The sequence below is a fragment of the Triturus cristatus genome, chromosome 7 (genome assembly GCF_964204655.1).
Source record: "Triturus cristatus chromosome 7, aTriCri1.1, whole genome shotgun sequence".
NCBI classification, from domain to species: domain Eukaryota; kingdom Metazoa; phylum Chordata; class Amphibia; order Caudata; family Salamandridae; genus Triturus; species Triturus cristatus.
The window spans coordinates 1,716,721,735-1,716,742,069 of NC_140590.1; the positions used below are offsets into that span (position 1 = coordinate 1,716,721,735).

Here is a 20,335-nt window from a genome sequence, read left to right on the forward strand (position 1 = left end):
ATGAAGCCAACGCAGTAGCACACATGTACACAGGTAAACTTATGCCTGTGTACAAGCCGTACAGCCCCCCCACCCCCCAATATGTTAGCACCGTACATCACCCTGTCCGCACTGTACCCCAGCCCTGCAACTGTACGCACCGTCCCCCCCTTATGTACACGCCTTACCCCCTGTCCACACTGTACCCCAGCCCCGCACCTGTACGTGCCGTACCCACCATGTAAGCGCCGTACCCCCCCATGTACGCGCCTTCCCCCCATGTACGCGCCTTCCCCCCATGTACGCGCCTTACCCCCCTGTCCGCACTGTACCCCAGCCCCGCACCTGTATGCGCCATACCCCCCCATGTACGCGCCATACCCCTCCATGTACGCGCCTTCCCCCCATGTACGCGGCTTCCCCCATGTACGCGCCGTACCCCGGCATGTACGCGCCGTACCCCAGGCCCACACCTGTACACGCCGTACCCCCCCATGTATGCGCCTTACCCCCGCATGTACGCGCCGTACCTCCGCATGTACGCGTCGTACCCCAGGCCCGCACCTGTACGCACCTTACCCCCACTGTATGTACGCGCCACACTCCAACACCATACCCCAGCACCCTCACCCAGCATCACGTATGTACAAACCGTACCTACGCGAAAAAAACACTTACAGAACCAGGACACTGTAAAACAGCACAAGGAGGGTCAATTCGACTCGCACAACACCACAAAACACGTCTACATGACAAAATACATCTCAATGACTGACCTGGCACATCCAAACAGGCAAACAGAGGCCCTAAATTACAACCACCTCTTATAACACACCCACCAAAATTCAAACAAATCCACACCCAAAAATGGACCAATAAAAAGGGCCCACACACACAATCCATGAGCCTTTGCAACAGACCCACTGCTGCCAGACCCCACAGAGAAACAACTCTACATTACTGATTCCTTCACTACACCTTCACGCACACACCTTCACACAACCACCTTCACAAACATCCCCCTCTTCACATTCACACACACACACCCACAACCATCCATACCCACACCCCACACCATGCCCACAGACAAGAATCCAAAGTTCACAACAGCGGAGCTGGACCTCCTTGTCAACGAAGTCATTAGAGTCGAGCCACAGCTGTTTGGAACATTGGTCAGACAGACCAGCATAGCTGAAAAATCTGCCATGTGGCAGAGGATTGTCGATAAGGTGAATGGTGTTGCGCCCATCCGAAGGACCAGGCATGAATGCCAAGCCAGGTGGTACGATCTGCGCAGAGCGGTCAAGAGGAAAATGAACGGAGAATATGCCCAGAGTAACATCACTGGAGGTGGGCCGCCCCGCAGACCCGTACACTACCATCCCTGGGAGGAGAAGGTGATGGCCCTGCTACCGCCGATGGAGTACACGGAGTCGAAGGAGTCGCAGAGCCTGGTGAGTACACAAACAATTTACATAACATGGGGGCAATGGGGTCCACACCACATATACACCAAATGCACGCAACTTCCCCCAAGCACTCACCGCACACAACCACACTCAAAAACCACACTCATGCCACTAACGTCTCCATGCACCCTTCACAAATCAAGGCAAGGCCATGTCCAAGGCTACAACAACCACAAACACAAGACTGGATGTCCGGGAGGCTGGGAGGGTAGGCCCCACACAACACATTGTGAAAATCAGACGCAGACACCAATGCCCTCAGCCCATATGGCATAGTTACATACCCATGCACAATGCACAGGGACTGGCAAAGTACTGACAAGGTAGCTGACACTTGGCCCTGCTGTATGCAGCACAAGGCCCTCCTGGGACCACTGTACACTCAAACACCAACTCCACAAGCACAGGTATCTAGCACAGGAACTCACACTGACTGTCATGCCAGCATCCACCATGAGGGGACAGACACATCACCTGGGAGACCCAATGACAACTCACACTACACACAACAGCAGGCCCGGTCACACCCCCCCCTAACACAAGCGCACACCCCCGGGGCAGGCAACGGACTTACACACTCCCACAATGGACATGTGACACAACGAGACCAATCCATAGCCAAATAAGCATCATAGCCAACAATCTACAGGTCAAACACTCAGGAGAACATCACAATCTGTCCCCCGCAACATACCCATCCCCAAGTGGACATTGAGAGGAATGCTAGGCACATCCAACTACCTGGAGGAACTGTGTCAACTTGAATATGTATGAAACATAAATGTCACATGAAACACCATTAACATTGTCTCTCTCTCACACACAGGGCAACGTCGTCGATCTCCCCCCAACACTGGGGGGGAAGAATCACAGTCCCAGGCTCCGCGTGAAGATGATCCCACCGGCAGCGACGACTCTCACCACTCCGTGGATGACCCCGACCAACCTGGACCCTCTGGTGCCCAAGCCCCTGCAGCACCTGCGTCAGGTACATCTGTGCCAACCACCACCCCCATTCCTGCCACATCCCAGGACACACCCAGGAGCCCTGCTCGCACTGAACAACAGAGCCAGTCTGACCAGGAGGGACAAGGTTCTCCGGGCACCCAGGAGGAGGCAGGCAACCCTGCAAATGCCATACCTCAGGCGTCCCGTAGACCTGATGTGCCCACAAGGGCAGGCCAGGCTCAAGTGGGCAGGGGTGGTGGGAGTGGAGGCAGGCGGAGGCGCGAACCTGACCAGCCAGCTCAGGACACCGGTAGGTCACACATACGCAACATCCTGGACACATACCGGCGTGACACCAGAGGCATCAACCAGGTCGTGTCGAGACTCTCAGAGATGCAGGTGACCCTCGATGAGATAAAGAACCTGCAGGTCGAGCATCATGCCAGTCATCAACAACACCAAGGATGGATGGAGGCAAGACTGGCTGAGCTCCTGGCGGTGCACAGGGACATGAGCCAATCACTCAGTCAGATCGCCCAAAGCATGGGCAACCCTCCCTGTGCCACCAGGCGTAGACCAGCACCAGACACAGGGAGGGAGGAGGAGGAGGATTCGTCTGACGGAGCGCCCCAAACATCGTCAAGGCCTGCATCTGAGGGTCCCCGGAGCAAGGTGGGTCGTCCACGGAAAAGACAGTGAGAGTCAGCGGACCATCCACATCTCCCAGGTCACCTGGCCTGGCACCTGGCCCTCTGGCGCAACAGCAGCACCTCATCCAATGACATTCTCTGCCACATGGACTTGCTGGTCACAGTCTGACCATGATGACCAACACTGTGCCCTGGACTCTGATGACTTCCAATGCCAAGGATACCATCTCCCCCTGTGAACTTTGGATTCTATTCCCCCGGTAGAGCACCTAATTTCATCTACCAAAACACGTACCCCACCGCAAATAAATATATTACTTTGGTCATGAGACGTTCCTGTCATTTTGCATTATTCAACAACATATGTGGGTGGAAATGTCAAACTATGCCTGAGTGTTGAACTAACTCCAGCCATCCATACCCTGGTCAGAGTCTGGTACACGACACACATGGGTCACAAGGTATCATTCAATGTAGGCATGGAGCACAACACTCACCTGTGATGGCCTCTGGCTGCTGAGGGGGGGCTTGCTAAACTGTGCGGACAGACATATTTGGGAGATTATCATCAAGGCGTAGAGGTCATGGCTCATGTGGAGGTTCCCGGGGAGGGAGTCCCAGGTATGTGTGGCCAGGTGGGAGAAGAACAATGTCCTGTATGCTGGAGTACGGTGGATGTGAAGAACGGTGTCCAGGGCAAGGTTGGATGCACGGAGATGGCCCAACGGGATCTAGGATGACAGACGTACAAGGTTGGTGTGGGGTTGGGGTTGTGGACTGCCTCCTGAGTGTGGGTGGGGAGTGTGGAGGTCATCCTGCAGCAGACAGTGATCCATTGCAGCTATCTATGGTGGACGGTGAGGTGGCTGGGGCGCAGGGTGTTGAAGCTGAGGTGTGCAGATGCACCCTGGATGTGGACAAGTTTCCTGGGAGTTTGGATGTACTTGCTCCGTAGAGGGCAGGCCAGTATTTGACATGGATGTTGTCATGGACCTGGGGGATGGTCTGTCTTTTCTTGGAGTGGATCTATCAGTGGATCATGTGCATAATGCAGAGGGCGTTGCAGCATGAGGTACAGATGCTGTGGACTAGCATGGCAAATGTGAGCGAGCCAAACATGATGCACACCATCTTGTGTGTGTGGCCACTGGGTGCTTGAGCAGGGCTCTTGCGGGTGGAACACAAGCACTTGACCCAGCTGGAAGGGGACAATCCTCAGATGATCACCTCAGTCCTGTACAAGTCCAGCCTCAGGTGGCTTGTGTTCAGCCATACATCAATGGATCTCATGCATACTTGAATGATGGAACTGCCAATGTCTGTGTCTTTGTTGAGGGTGAGGTGCACCTGGCTGTCAATGGCATACGAGCTGATGATGAGGTGCTGTGTGCATTTGATGGTGGAGAGGGGGGTCCTGGACACTCTGTAGATTGACATGCTGAGAGATGATACCTGTGCCATGTCCTGGACGATGACACCATACTACATGCTGAAGGCTTGAGTCCAACTCCCATGCCCATGCTGGGCGACAATGCCGGTGGGGAGTATTAGGGACGTGACAAGATTGGTGTGACATGGCCTGGAAGGCGGGGCAGCGCAGTGTAGGCAGTTGGAGTTGCACACTCAGCATGCAAAGGTGTTGTGTGTGTGCCCACGGTATGTCTGACAGCAGGTGTTAGATGTGCCGATGGACATAGCTCGGAGTGTGGCTGCTACATCAGACTGTAGTGTGATGTGGGTTATGCAAGGACAGGATGGTGGTGCAATGTGCACCTTGCATGTGCTGATGGTCCATTGTGTGGACCAACATGCCAAAAAACATACACGACCATGTACTTCATGCCCAATAGGGAGCCTAATCCATGAGCAACTGCATGCATGTTGCTAAACTACACATGGACTCCTATGCATAATCTTCCACAACTATGCCAGATATGCCGCATGCAAAGTGGCAAGAGACCTGCATTGACAGAGATGAGGCACCTTGGAGTGTGACGAACACCTTTATTACTCAGCCTCACACTAAGGGAAATGCATCAATTGGAACAGACTCACAGGTCATTTGGCTGACCATGTGTGACCTACACTGGACACCCCCTTCAACACACAGATGTGGTAAATCCTACTGAGCTGGCACACAAGTGAAGGGGTTGAGCCTAACACCCCTTGCTGCACACGGAGAGTCTGCAATTCCCGATTTAGCCTCATATGGGGATGTCCCACACTATGTTCACCATTAGCATCCCGTATGTTCCTGAGGGACGTTATACACACATTGATGCCTTCATCAGAATCCACAAACCATTACAGATGACTGTCAGGAAGGGTGACTATCAATTCATGGGAGCCATGCAACACGTCATGTGCCCCATGGTGAGTCGACATGTATGCATGGTAACACAACATGCACAGGAGCAGTCCCCACATATCAAAAACACGTACCACCCACAAAATGCCTTGCTGCACTCCTTACCCAAAATGACTTTTCACAATGTCTGTGCATGGAACTCTGATCCAGCACACGTTGCAATACTCATGAGGAATAGCAGGAGGGCAATGATGACATGAGCAGACGACAGCCGCAAGAACCTGGGGAGGACAGAGACACAACAAGTCAGCGAAGAGCTAGTAATCCGCAGACACGTACATGTACTCTACAGGAATGATGTTGTCACCATGCTCTTAAAAATGTTTGTGTCCCAGCTAAAATGTGTGGAATGACATCATCACTTGAATGACACAGCAAAACACACCTCCAAGTCACTTAGCACACAGTCAGCTGGACACACACATTGCAACACATGCCACACAAGGCTCAAAGCGTGCACACTCAGACACAGGGACTCACCATTATGAGAAGAAGTTGCGGGTAAGCTGAATCCGGATGTCCTCATCCTCATCCTCATCCTCACTTGCCCCGTGCCCAAGCCCTTCACCCTCCATGGGTGGATGATCCTGCTCATCCGGATCAAGGATGAGTGGCACGGCCTTCTCCACTGCCATGTTGTGCAGCATGCAGCACACAATGAAGATTTTGTAGACCTTCACTGGGGCATATGGGAGGGCGCCGCCGATCTTGTGGAGGCACCGGAATCTGCTCTTCAGGAGTCCAAATGTCCTCTCAATCACGCGCCTCGTCTGCCCATGGGTGTCGTTGTACCGGTGTTCTGCGGCTGTTCTGGGGTTGCGGAGAGGCGTCATCAGCCATGGCATGTTGGGATAGCCAGAGTCCCCTACATGGAAACATCATGTGAAGAAGTGGGTCAGGAGATGCCGTAAGATACAAAGAGAGCGCGAAACACAGGACTAACAGAGTATACCCACCAACAAGACATGCTCGTTCCGCGTGCAGCTGCAGCATCATTTCTGGCACCCTGCTATGCCTCATGATGTAGGCATCGTGTGCCGACCCTGGAAAACGGGCACAGACATGGGAAATCAGCATGTTAGCAAGACACACCACAAGGGCATTGATAGAGTGATAATGTTTGCGGTTCCTAAAGGCTACCTCCTGTGCCTGTGGTGGTACCAAAGCCACATGTGTCCCATCAATGGCCCCAATTACGTGAGGCATCCCTCCCAGGGCATAGAACTCACCCTTGACACCTGTCAACTGCTCACGAGTGGGAAAATGGATGAAGTCATCCAGGTGCACCAACATGGCTTCTAAAACATCATGCAGGACACGGCTGAACATTGTCTGGGACATGCCACCAACATCAGCTATGGTCAATTGAAACGTGCCGGTGGCAAAAAAATGTAGGGCTGCCATCACCTTCATCTTGGGGGTCAGAGCTGTAGGATACATGTGTTGTGGTTGGAGGTGTGGTTCAAGCCGGCGGGTCAAGTTCTCTATCAACTCTTGTGAGAAGCGGTATCTGCGTATGCAGTCATGTTCACGCATGGCATCTAGGTCTGGCATTCGTCTGGGGAGAGGCGGTGCCCTGCAGAGATTTGGAAGGAATAACGAAGAGTGAGTACATTACCACACCAATGTCACTGAGGTGAGCACATGTTCAACAGCTAATACACATCTGCTTAATACAGAGTCTGGTCTGTGCAATACATCCAGGACACGTAGGCCAGCCAGGTGATACTCCTACGAAGAGCCAGCCACAATAGTTGCATGGCAATGTTGACGTGACATGCCATTAAAATAGCTGTGGGCCAGTGTAAGTGACCAGCCAGACACATTACATGAGTGACAGACATCCACATATCAGCATTTGAAGGATGTTATCTCATACAGACAGCTGGCGGGAGTCTAGACGCACAGGTCACATGTCATCTGAAAAAGGACAGATAACACACATTTCCATGAAGGGGTACATGTCAAAAACTGATGACACAGACATTGAGACAACGCAGATATTGCCTCATGTCAGGAAGTCATCTTGGAACCATCATGACACATGTAACGTGTGAGTCCACATGTGGCATGGTGTGTGTATATGTGTGTCATGCACATATGCACACAGACACATGTTGGATGCTGCAACAGCAGATGGAGTTGACGGAACACCAACGGCAAGCTCATGGGAACACATGACACACACATGACATAGTCACATCGTGGCACGCTGGTAGTCACATGTCAGGTGTAATTATCTGTGTACCTGGCATCAGGGGACAGTTGCGGGTGTTGCTGACTGTGCCATACCAGTGATGCAGTGCTTAACACGTGTGTCCTACATGCACACATGTGCAAAGTGTGAAGGGGAAGTGTGCCACGTAGTGCCCCATCACACATGACATGTGTAAACAACGCATCACACATCTATTGTGCCACAACATGAAGAGACGTGTGCCACATCACTGCCTGACACACCTAGGCCCTGCACATGAAGGACTGAACTGACAATGACTTGATGTCCAGCCATGTGCGAGTCTGACACCTCCATTACTTCCGTGTGCGCCTCCTATCACCAGTGTAAGCTGTGAAACGCAGTACAGTACACACGCTCTGAGGGCGTGTGTACGTGCCGTACTCACGCGTGAGTACGTGCCGTACACGCGTGAGTACGTGCCTATCACTATAGTTGGGGTACCATAGGCCCTAGTGATACGGCACGTACTCACGCGTGTACGGCCCGTCCACGCGTGAGTACGTGCCTATCACTATAGTTGGGATACCATAGGCCCTAGTGATACGGCACGTACTCACGCATGTACGGCCCGTACACGCGTGAGTACGTGCCTATCACTATAGTCGGGGTACCGTAGGCCCTAGTGATACGGCACGTACTCACGTGTGTACTGCCCGTACACGCGTGAGTACATGCCTATCACTATAGTTGGGGTACCGTAGGCCCTAGTGATACGGCACGTACTCACGCGTGTACGGCCCGTACACGTGTGAGTACGTGCCTATCACTATAGTTGGGGTACCGTAGGCCCTAGTGATACGGCACGTACTCACGCGTGTACTGCCCGTACACGCGTGAGTACGTGCCTATCACTATAGTTGGGGTCCCGTAGGCCCTAGTGATACGGCATGTACTCACGCGTGTACTGCCCGTACACGCGTGAGTAGGTGCCTATCACTATAGTTGGGGTACCGTAGGCCCTAGTGCTACAGCACGTACTCACGCGTGTACTGCCCGTACACGCGTGAGTACGGCCCGTATCACTGTAGTGATGGTGCCCTAGGGGTACGTGTGAAATGCGCAGTACCTGTGTGGGGATTTAAGAACTACAATGGGGACACATGAGGGACAAGTATTAGGGCCTAAATGCATGCTGGTTGTCATGGATACCGAGTTTCAAGTTCAAAATTTAACATCATGTGGTCTGGAAAAAGCAGTTGGCCACATTATACATTGTTGCAAAGTGGTTATTGACTTGACATGATGCTGCAATTTCGAAAGATGCTAAGGCTGTCACTGGTGTATGTTTAAAGGGATTGAAGGAAACGTAGGATGCAAATGAGTCTGACCAATCACTCTGTACTCCTGTAAATGAAATAGGCCAGCAAGGCAGATATAAGGCAGGCAGAACCCATGGGAGGGCACTTGCCTGCACAACATGTCAGTCGATACCACTGCTGCTGTATTGTCTCCCTCTGGCACCATGTCAAGGACTGTGGAGAGGGCCCAGCCTTTCACCCAGGAGGAGAATGAGGCCCTGCTGGATGTGATCCTCCCACGGTACCCCATGCTGTATGGTCGACCAAGGGAGCAGGTGAGTGCTGACTCCACTACCTTTGCCTGTGCACCTTTTTTGTGTCTGTCACTTCTGGCATTGTGTCCAGGTGTGACAGACATGCAATGTTGGTTGAAGTGGGTCCCGGGGGGGGGTGGATGGCTTATGTCTCTCATGCAGGGCTTGATGTAGTTCATGTGTGCACTCCTCACTTGCATTGTGCTTACTGTGACATTCACTGCATAGTGCATGGCACATTCAGCCAGCCTAATCCTCTTGGGCATTCTTGTTCTATTGTCCTGCGGTGATTCAGTGGTCACCCCAGTGTGACAGGTGACTGCACCCACAGATGTGTGTGAGAGTTGAGTGGAGCTGTGGTGAGAGTGGTGAGAGTGTCCAAATGATGTGTACGCCCTCTGGACATTGATGTGTGTGAATGTTTCTTGTCATGTGGGTGAGTGTCTATGTGGAGTGTTGCACCACAGCTGCATGGAGGAGGCAACTGCTCAATCCATCTGATGTGAGAAGTAAGCCGTGCTGTGTGTCTGACTTGCTGAGCTAGCCCCACACCTGTGACCCCCCCTGGCAAGTGGCACATGTGCAGAGTGAGGTTTGCATCCGCTGTTGCCAATGACAGGTGATTGATGTGTGCCTGTGTGTGTCTGTGTACTCTGCTGAGGTTTCGTCAGTGGCCTGGGGCATGTGACTGCTTTGCGGTGCTGTCCATCAGCCTTGTGTTGCTTGGGATGCACAGTGTGTGCCATGATCAGGGATTGTTTCGCACCCCTATGCCATGTAGTGCATTGGTGCGTCCACAGTGGAAAAAGTCCCTATGACTAAGGTGCTATTACTTGCCAGCATACTATGCCCTGTTCAACAAATCAAAGATGTTCAAATGTGTGTCTCTGCGACATGGTGCAGGTGTAGTGATGTTGTCCCACTTTGTCATCCACACAGGTAACCGCCTACCACAAGGGGAAGATCTGGAAGGATACCGTCAAGGCCGTGCAATCAGTGGAGGGTCGCAGTCGGCGCCTGCCACAAGTGAGGAAGAGATGGCAGGACATCCGGTGCTGGACCCGGAGGATCGCCCGGGTCATGCTGAAGGAGGAGGCTCCTCGCAAGCATGGCGGGCGCCGACGCCTGACCCACCAGATGAAGCGTGTCCTGGCGGTGGTCTTCCCTGACCTGGATAGGCGGATACAGGAGTTACAGCAGCAGGAAGGGGGTAGGTACATGTGTGTTTGTTGTGTGTCTGCAGCTTTTGTAGCTGCTCTGTCGCCTGGATACACTGGCAGGGCATATATGTGCAGTGCATATCCTGTTCCCCCAAGTCAACCTGTGCTGTTCTTCCTCCCTTCCCCTCCTTGACATGTGTTACCTGGTCTGTGTGTTATCACTATTGCACATGGTCATCTAGGCTGCCAGTTAATCAAGGTGCACACTGCTTTCAGCATCATGTGTGGGGGTGGTCTGCCTGTGCCCTGTCCTGTTCAGTCATTTGGGGGTGCATAATTGTTGGCACTGATGCTGAGTCTCAACATAGGAGTGTGAGGTTTCAAATGAACATACTTGCAGCATGCATTACCAATGTTGTGGCCTCAGACATGATGTGCATGAGTGGAATATATGCATAGTGCCGGGACGGTTGCTCCTGTTACAGTCAGCTCATTCTAGGACCATGGAGCAGTGTGCCCACTACAGTCCCCTGGCACAGCCTGCCCTCCTACTCATGTGTGTCATCCAACACTGTGCACATTCACTGTGGGTTCAGCATGGCTCTGCCTCTGTGGCATTGTTCCCTGGCCTAGGTAGTATTTTTCACATGTGTGATACATTTGTCCACTGAACAGGGATACACCAGTTTGCTTGTGCATACACAAACTGGGCAGTGGCTGTGTGGCTATTCACAACAATCTGTTGATGTTTGTTTGTGACCAATATGTTTTGGCAGCCCTACAAGGTGATGTGTTAATGAAGCTAGTTTTCAAGCACAGTTATTGTAACCCTGAATAAGAGGTGTCACTTCTCGATCGGTATCAGTCACATTGACTCAGGTATAGGTGGGTGTGTGCGGGAGGGGCGTATATGTTCAACCCTGATGTTTCATTGCCAGTTCTGACTTGTGTGTGATGATTCGCAGTGCAGAAAGTCATCGTGCAGTGCCCCCGTGATGTTGGCCAGTGCTTAATGTTCGTGCTTCGTAGCCTGTGTCAGTTTTTGACAATCATGTATCCTGCTTGTACATTTTTTGCACCTGTGTGTGGTTCAGATGCTACACAGTTGTGACTTAGTGTGCTGACATCTGTGGGTACATTCTGGCTTGCCATGAGGGTGTCCCCACAGTACAGCTAGGCTTTTTTACAAAACAATTGCAGGCCCATTAACTTATTCGTTGTCCTGGGTGTGGACATGTGTGCCACTCCAGATGACAGTCAGTAGGTCATATGTGTAGCCAACTGTGTAATCAGGTGACGGATAGCCATGTGACAAATGACATTATTCAAGTTGTTACTCAGAGAAATTGTCCCTTGGCAATCACTACACCTGTCAACATGTCTCAATGTTTCATATGCTTGACCTTGTTGTTTTGTTGTGAAGGACAATAATGTGCCTGCATGACAGATGTCTCCCAAGGAAGTGCACAAGACACCCCCTTTACACTCTCCTGGGAGCCGCTGGCGCATTTTAAAGTAAGGCACAGCTTGAACAAAACTTGTTTAGAGTTCATACATATACATGTTCCCACAGTGTGGTTGCATTTGGGTTAGTCCTTGGTTGTTGCCGATACCAACTTACGAGTGTCAAGTCATCCAGACCACCGTGGTGCCATGTATATGTACTTACTGATACCCCATTTCTGCCTAACAGTGGCTTATTTGAATGAGTCTGGCAGCTCAGACAATGACTGTGTACATGTAGTTTGGTGTGCACCTCCTTGTATGACTTCTGTTATACAGACACCTGTGTGTTCTGTTCACAAAGTGGCACATTCACACATTCTAGACATGTCCATTGTGTAAAGGGTTGTGATTCTCCAGGAATCACAATGTATTTTTTGGGGGATTCCTAAGTACTCACAGGTCTCTGAGTGTGGGGACACCTTCTGCATTGGCATGTGGTATTTGGCCTTGGGTGTGACATTACTGTTGGGTTCACAGTGAAGAAGAGGTGGCATGCCTTCATAGTCTTGCTGTGCTCAACTGATCCCAGACACTAGCTTCTCATTCTCAGGATCTTGGGATTTCAAGTTATTTGCTGTTGTGTCCTAATGTTCATTTTTTCCAAGTGGCATGGTGGGTCAACCAACTGGGGAGTGCAGGGCTTACATATGTGGGGAGTATTCTAGATGTTACTCATGATGCCTTTCCTGTTATGCATTGTTGCCTATTTTGTTTGGACTCATGTGTCAGATGTATACAGGTGATTGATTTTTTCCTGTGTCTTCACCTTGCCCACAGCATCATCGGAGGACACCGAGGGAGACACCGGCACGGACGTGAAGGAGGGATCGAGCACTGGTGCCACCACTGCTGAGGAGTCGGCTGAATCTAGTGGCACGGAGGGCGAGGGGAGTGAGGCGGAGGACCCGCCCAGTACCAACACTGACTACGAGGCTGACGGGTCCGAGGCTGAACTCCCTGAGGGGGCAGAGGCTGCTCCAACAGCTGGCAGCAGCACTCCATCCGTCACCGCCCCCTCCATTACCATCACCGCCCTCCCACTTGCTCGGGTCCCTTCTGTCCATGCTAGGCGACCACATGTCTCCTTCGTGCCAGGCACCGCATCCCCTGCCCCTGTCCCCCTGCTGCCCTCACTGCCGAGTCTGTGGACATTCAGCGGCAGTTGCAAGTTGGGCAGACACCGATCCTGACTGTCCTCCATGGCAACACCAGACTGCTGACCTAGATGGTGTCGTACATGGAGGGCATGTCATCAGCGATGTCTGACCAACGGATGTTGCTGAGGTCCCTGGACTCGTCACTGACGGCAGTAGTGAGTCACCTGCAGCGCTGCGTCCCCCCCCTACCCCTGCCCTATCCACAAGTCCCACACCCATGCCTGTCCCAAGCACACCAAGACATCCACACACACGCACCCCACCAGACACAAGCAGCACACCACCACGTAAGGGCAAGCGCACACCTCCTGACAAGCACACTCAGGGGGAAGCAGGCACACCCACTGGGTCTGGGGCACACAGGCAGGCATGCAGCCACAGTCCTCGTCCACATGACTCACTCCCCAGTCCCTCCGATGTCACTCCCCTTGGCTCCCCTGCCCCAGATTCGGGGAAGGAGGCCCACTTTGCTGGGCTGGGCCTCAGCCCCACTAGTTCACCTGGCCGGAAACGGTCAAGGCACTCCACGGGTAGGGGAGTTAAGTCCCCCAGCCTGTCCACCACCTCCCCCAGTAGCGCTGCAACCCATCCCTCTGACCCCCCCCCCTCCTTGGGGCCTGTTGTTTCTCCGGGTGCAGGGGAGACGCTTGAAGAACTGGCAGAAGTGTGCAGCGTCGAGCTCACCTCCACCTTTGGCGCTGCCCCACCCCCTGTGGTGGAGTCGTCCGTCCCTGCACCCACCACACCTACCCTTACCCCTCCTGTCCCTGCGGTGTCTGGTCCTTCCTCACATGATGCCCCCCCCCCAGTCGACGACACAGAGTCTTCTGATGTGCAGACAAGCTAGGGGAAACGCATGGTCATGTGTCTTCCCTCCAAGGACTGATGATATGGACTGGCCATTGGCCTTTGTGAATAATCTCATTTACACATTATTATTTTAATGCTGAATAAAGCTTTTTCTATTTTCGTTGGAAAAGTCTTGCATTTCAGGTATTGATGTTGATGCTGATGCTACAGGAGTTGGGCTTGTGGGCATGTGTTACGTTTCAGGGAAATGTTGTAGTCTGCTGCTCATGGGGTGGAACCTGGTATCTGCGTGCCATCACAAGATCTCTGCAAAGATTCTTTGTCGTGTATGCTCTTTGTGTTTGGAGACATTGTCCCAAGGAGTGTTCCTTCCTCTGTGGCACCTGACATCTTCCCTGCAGAGAGTTGCACAATTGGTGTGTTGCCCTGTGTCTACATTTCCTTTGTTGGTGATGGATCCCTTCAACTCTGGCCATGCCTGCTCAGCAATGTCTCCGGCTGCATCGTCTGTGCCATCCTTGGTACTCACTGTACTTGTGTATAGAGTATTTTGCCATGCCTTCATGGAGAAATTGTCCCTTTTCCGCACAATGCATGTGTGTAATCCTAGCCTAGCACACATATGGTACTTGTTCTGCTGGGTATTTGAACACCTGACTCACAATTGTGGGCATTGTATATGTGTGAACTCCACCCTATTCCTTCCATGACAGACAACATCTTGGTGGCTGGCCCAGCACCTGGACATTCCTATCAGTCCTGGGATGTGCGTTACAGTGTGTGTTCTCTTTGGCTCTCTTAGTTTAGTAGGCAGTGATATGACTATACAGTCTTGTGGAATGATCTCAGTGTGTGTATTGTGCTGCATCTGCCAGGGGTGGGTATGCATGTGTTATTTGTCCTCACACCCACATGTGGTGTGTCATGCAGTGGGGGAAAGACATCCATCCTCCTGGGAGTGGGACACTGCTGTCAGTGATGTGTTGTTATGGCACTATCATCATTGTCCAAAGTTAGGGATGCGTACATACACCCATGAAGTTGTGGTCATCTGATAATGATGCACAACCCCCATGTCTCTGTCCACTGCTGGGAGTCCTCTGCACCCACCCCCATGTCTCTGTCCACTGCTGGTATTCCTCTGCACCCACCCCCATGTCTCTGTCCACTGCTGGGAGTCCTCTTCACCCATCCCCATGACCCTGTCCACTGCTGGTATTCCTCTGCTCCCACCCCCATGTCTGTGTCCGCTGCTGGTATTCCTCGGCCGTACCACCATTGTGGCGGTGACGTAGGGGTACGCGTGGTACGGCCCGTACCCATGCTCTCGGGGCGTGGGTACGGGCCGTACCACCATTGTGGTGGTGCTGTAGGGGTACGCGTGGTACGGCCCGTACCCATGCTCTGGGGGCGTGGGTAAGGGCCGTACCACCATAGTGGCGGTGACGTAGGGTTACGCGTGGTACGGCCCATACCCACGCTCTGGGGGGCGTGTGTACAGGCCGTACCACCATTGTGGCGGTGACGTAGGGGTACACGTGGTACGGCCCATACCCATGCTCTGGGGGGCGTGGGTACGGGTCGTACCACCATTGTGGCGGTGACGTAGGAGTACGCGTGGTACGGCCCGTACCCACGCCCCCCAGAGCGTGGGTACGGGCCGTACCACCATTGTGGCGGTGACGTAGGGGTACGCGTGGTACGGCCTGTACCCACGCCCCCCAGAGCGTGGTTACGGGCCGTACCGCCATTCTGGCGGTGACGTAGGGGTACGTGTTGGAGTGTGGAGTTTACTCCAAGTTTTTACAATAGAGGACCGTTTGTGCAGAACATGAGTGTAAATTTCTCAGAAGACAGCTGGAGTGGTATTTTGTGCAGCGAAACATCTGATGGGTGTACCACTCACAGCTTCTGCTTGGATGAACGAAGCTGAAAGTGGTATCCTTAGTCCTACGGTCCATCGTACTTTGTGGCCTGAAATGATGTGGTGTTCTGGCTCTATGGGATACTAAGTTCCTCCTGTGATTGGCGTCGCATTGCTGAATGTTGCACCACTGGAAAGAGTGATTGATACTAATCTCCCTCTCTTGACCTCAAGGCCTAGAGATCCCTCTGATTACACCTTTCCCCTTTCTCGTTCTAGAGAGTCTGGGACAGCTACAGTCCCCGTCACCGTCCCCGACACCATCACAGATTGGGTTGCCGGTACCTTCTGTCTGGCGGATATCGGTTTTGGGATATCTTCCCCAGTGACGCTGAGGGCTTTCAAGCCTTTCTTCGCGGAGCTCTCACTGCCATACTCAGTGGTGCGGGACGAGACCTTCACTCTCAAGGCCAGCGTCTTCAACTATATGAAGGAGTCCATAAAGGCGAGTACCTAGAGAGCAGGTCAGAGCGATGAGGCCAAGTCCTGAGACCTCGATGGGAATTCCACAGAGATGCATCTTCTTGTGCAAACAATAATTTATCATGGATGGGGCAGGCTGATGGGCGTGCTCCAGTAAAGACGACTGTCAGTAGCTGCAAGGATTACCAACAGAGCTATTCACCAACATCTGTTGGTTGGTGTTAATGTTGACTATGTATAATATTTCAGGGTCATCTTTGTCAAATCCCCCTTTTTCAGTTCCTTTCTTCCAATTGTTTAATAAATAGGTCTCAGTGTTATTCTGGGAACGACAGTTCAGTTTTTTCAATGTTTTGAAGAACAGTAGATATATCTTTGGTAAAGTTGTGCAATATCCCTAACAGATGGCCCCTTTCTGCACATTCAGGGGGAATTAATCAACTATTGGAATTAAAAGCAAAGTTAGTTGCTAGTTGCCAGAAAGTGAAAAAATATTAAAGGTCATCTAAAAATCAATGCGGCAGAAAGATGACAAAATTAGGACTGCAGCTGATGTTTAGTAAAACGTGCAGCAGTTAGGGACAACTAGAGAATGTGAAGTCTTATGTAATGTGTTGGTCCTGTGCAGATCCAAATACATCTTTTGAAATCAGAGGAGTTCAAGGTGGAAGCCCATCCTAAAAGCGAGTACACCTCCTGCCTCGGTCCCAGCGAAGGGAAGACATTCTCTTGGTCGGTCACTGCGTTGAAACTGGGTAATGCTACTTCTTGCTTCAGTGTTCGTTCTATTCTTCTGCTGTTAATTTCTTTTCTCCATTCTTACATCATTTAATTGCTTCCTTTTTTCGGTTGTCTGTTCCCTTATTTTCTTCATTCCTTCCTTCCTTACTGCTTCCTTCTTTATCATTGTTCTTTTTTCTTTCAGCTAAAGTCTTCATCTCTTCGTTAAATTGTTTAATTCCTCAGACTTTCCTTGTAAGCAGCTGTTTCTCATCTCTTCATTCCCTCTCTCATTCACGCCCTCCCCATCTTATTTCTCTAAATCATCCTTCTCATTTTCCACTTCCTCCATCCTGATCCCGTTCATCTTCTGTAGTCATTCTATTGCGTCTCTTCATTTCACACTCACTTTAAGTCTCCTCTGATCAGAACAAGCCCAATTCATCAACACTTTCTTTCATTCTCCTACTTTATCCTTCTCATTTTCCCCACGGAATTAATTAATCTTTTTAATCTCTTGCCTTTGTCCCTTGATGCTTTTTCCCTCCATGGATCATTCTGAGGGTTTTCGGGCAACATTAACGCCCCCACAGATTTGTGGCTGTAGAGCCCACTGATTTATATTGTCCAGGTCGCCACCATTTACAGGCGCGTCAACATGGCGACACAGGGCCATGCTAAGCACGGTGGTGCTTGCAGGAACAGGCTGCGGGTGTCCCTGCTGCACACTGTCATGCGCATCTGGAATGATTGTACTGCTAATCTATGTCCTGTAGGAACATATTTGTGATTGTCTATTCTTTATCAAATGTCATTTAATTCAATTTAAAATGTGGCACAGACTGAAAAATATTTACAAGAAAAAACCTGAACAGACTCAAGATAGCCTTAAATGGGGAGAAGGATTATCCGATTCTTCAAAGTCAAAGTTAGTTTGTTTTAGCGCCTGAATCTCGCTGTCGCATCCAGAGTCTTAAAGTAATCTAATCCTATAGATTAGGATTGTGTCTAGAAGATATCTAGTTAAAATGTTTGCAACTGAAGGTCAGTCCTCACTTTCAGGATATCATTCCTAAAACTCTATCCATGGGCCCCCCTGGGGTGACGACAAACACAAACATCACCCCCCATAGGGTCCAGATATAAATATCATGCCAGTGATGGGTCTAATCATTCTTCATATTTCTCTCATTGACACAGCCCTTTCCATAAATGTATTTTGTCCGTAAAGGACTAACCAGGAGATGTGTTGTGAGTCAGTTTTGACAAGACTATAATTCAAAACTATAATTGCAAATTATTTATAATGTCATTTTCTCAATGAGACAAGATTAACATTGATGGTCAAAAAGTGTCTGTATCACCTTCCGCTCCTGCCATCTCCATTGTAGAACAAACTTAAACATTTATCCAGATCAACAGAAAACTAGACAGAAAAAGCTAAAACACCAAGAAGTGGCTACAAAATGGCCAGCTCGAGAAAGATTTGTTCACTCAGTTACCATCAGAAGGGCTCCTGCCATAGTTCTTGATTGGTCGGAGCAGTCCTCGGTTTCTTTGTCATGCCACACACTTTCTACGTCATCAGGACATCAGGAATATATGTTTCTATGCCAGGAAATGATGAAGCTGTGTGGTTACTGGTTACCTCAAGGTGCACTTCACATGCCAGTGAGCGGCTGACTGTCAAAGATTAGGAACAGGGCTCGAGTCGGGGTACCACGCGGGTGGACGGCATCCCCCCACTTATTTTACCGGGTTTTTACCGGGTGGACACAGTCCCCCCCTGCCCAAAAGATGGAGCCGGTACCAGAATCTGCACCTGCGCGCGCGCTCAGCACTCACCAAACCTCACCTCCTATTGTAGAGAGAGGGCGAACAGAGCTCTTTAAGTTGTTTCACGTTGATGGAGCCGTTCAGTATGACAGACGGGCGCTCGTGGCCGTATATTGGAAAAGGTCAGTATGTATCCATGCATTTCAGATGGAGACCAGCAAATTTACTGTGGGCAATACATACGCACCGAACAAGCGCAGCTTTAATTTAACGGCTCCTTTGAGTGTCAATACGGCGACGAATTCCAACGTAAACATTCTGCTTTGCCCTTTGAACCTGCCCCATCGCCTTGTAACCTTTGTTAATTAGAAGGGACTGCATTTCGTGACATCACTTCCTGTCTTGATGTCACTTCCGGTGACACCACCTAACTTGGAGTGTCCCCCCACTTCTTTTTTTAGGACTTGTGCCCTGATTAGGAACTATCACTATGCAAGTAGTGTGCAAAGTTTAAAAACTGAAAAAAACTTGCTCCTCGAGAAAAACGCTGCTAACAGCATTTTTGGTGCAGGAGTTGTTTAGGTGAGTGAAGGGGGGGGGGGGGACTTCCCGGAATTAGCAACTTCAAAAAGAGCAGTTTCCCAACTTCACTGGACAACTAACACCATTCACTCACTGCTGCCCTTTGGTTGTTGGTACGGTATATATGGAAGTCGATTGACGCACCAAAATTGTTTGAATGGTTTGCAGAAATCTCTTACAGAACTCTTTCTGGGATCTCATGAAGCACCTCCCGTGACCAGCATGGAAGGTGCTCCCCGGCCATATCTTGGCGAAGAAGCGGCCATTAGCTCATGTGTTTGGATTCAGGCTCAGGTGTTTCAGGGCTTCCACTCCTTTGTGGTAGTAACTTGTAGTCTCTCTTGAAACCTGGGGTTTTCACATCACTGTGTGCTCCTCCTGTCTGAGCAGTGGTCGCGCTTGATGAAAGTTTCTTCATTGATTCCTATCGCATTGAGGTTGGGGTCGTGGGTTTCTGCTCAGTATGTTTCACCCTTGTTCGTTCATTTGCGTCTGCGCTGGATGAGCCGCAGGCAGTAAATTACAGATGGCTCTGTGGAGCTGCAGAGGAAAGGAGTAGTCGTGCCGGAAACCTTAACATTTTCCAGTGGTTTTGCCCAATCCTCCAATGGGGGTTTTACTCTGTTTTAAGATGGAGAGACACAAACCCTCCACATGAAAATCTGCCAAGGCAAGAGGACAGCAACTTCCTCCTCCCCACTTATTTTTCCTGTAAGCCACACTTACTAAGGGGACCTTATATGACGAGGAAGATGCTGTGTAACAATGCAGTCAAAGTGTAATTTTCATGGGGTTCCTAACCTTCTTGCTATATATTTCAGCCCTAAGGGTTTTTGCTGGATTTTTCTTTATCTCTGCAGATTTTAGTTCCTCTGGTTTGTTCTGTTATTGTTCTATTAGCTATTCTTACATTCAATTAAATGTGGTCTGCAGTCCCAAATTGCTTGGGGTATTTCTGTCTTTTGAGTTTTTCCCCCCATAAACTGACACTTTCAAGGAAGTACCTCTCTTTACCAAGAACATTTGGAATCCGGTAAGACAAAGAGGCTTCAGAGGGAGTCTTTCTTACATC

At 50.8% G+C, this 20,335-nt stretch overlaps 1 protein-coding gene across 1 annotated transcript in view; it reads left to right on the plus strand.

Annotated features, from left to right (window-relative positions):
* Nucleotides 1–20,335, plus strand: part of LOC146812868 (alpha-2-macroglobulin-like protein 1) — a 235,415-nt gene that overhangs the window by 168,685 nt on the left and 46,395 nt on the right. The window contains exons 19-20 of the mRNA XM_085619943.1: nucleotides 15,982–16,207; nucleotides 16,814–16,940. Coding sequence (XP_085476069.1) covers nucleotides 15,982–16,207; nucleotides 16,814–16,940 — 353 coding nt within the window. The remainder of the gene's footprint in view (nucleotides 1–15,981; nucleotides 16,208–16,813; nucleotides 16,941–20,335) is intronic.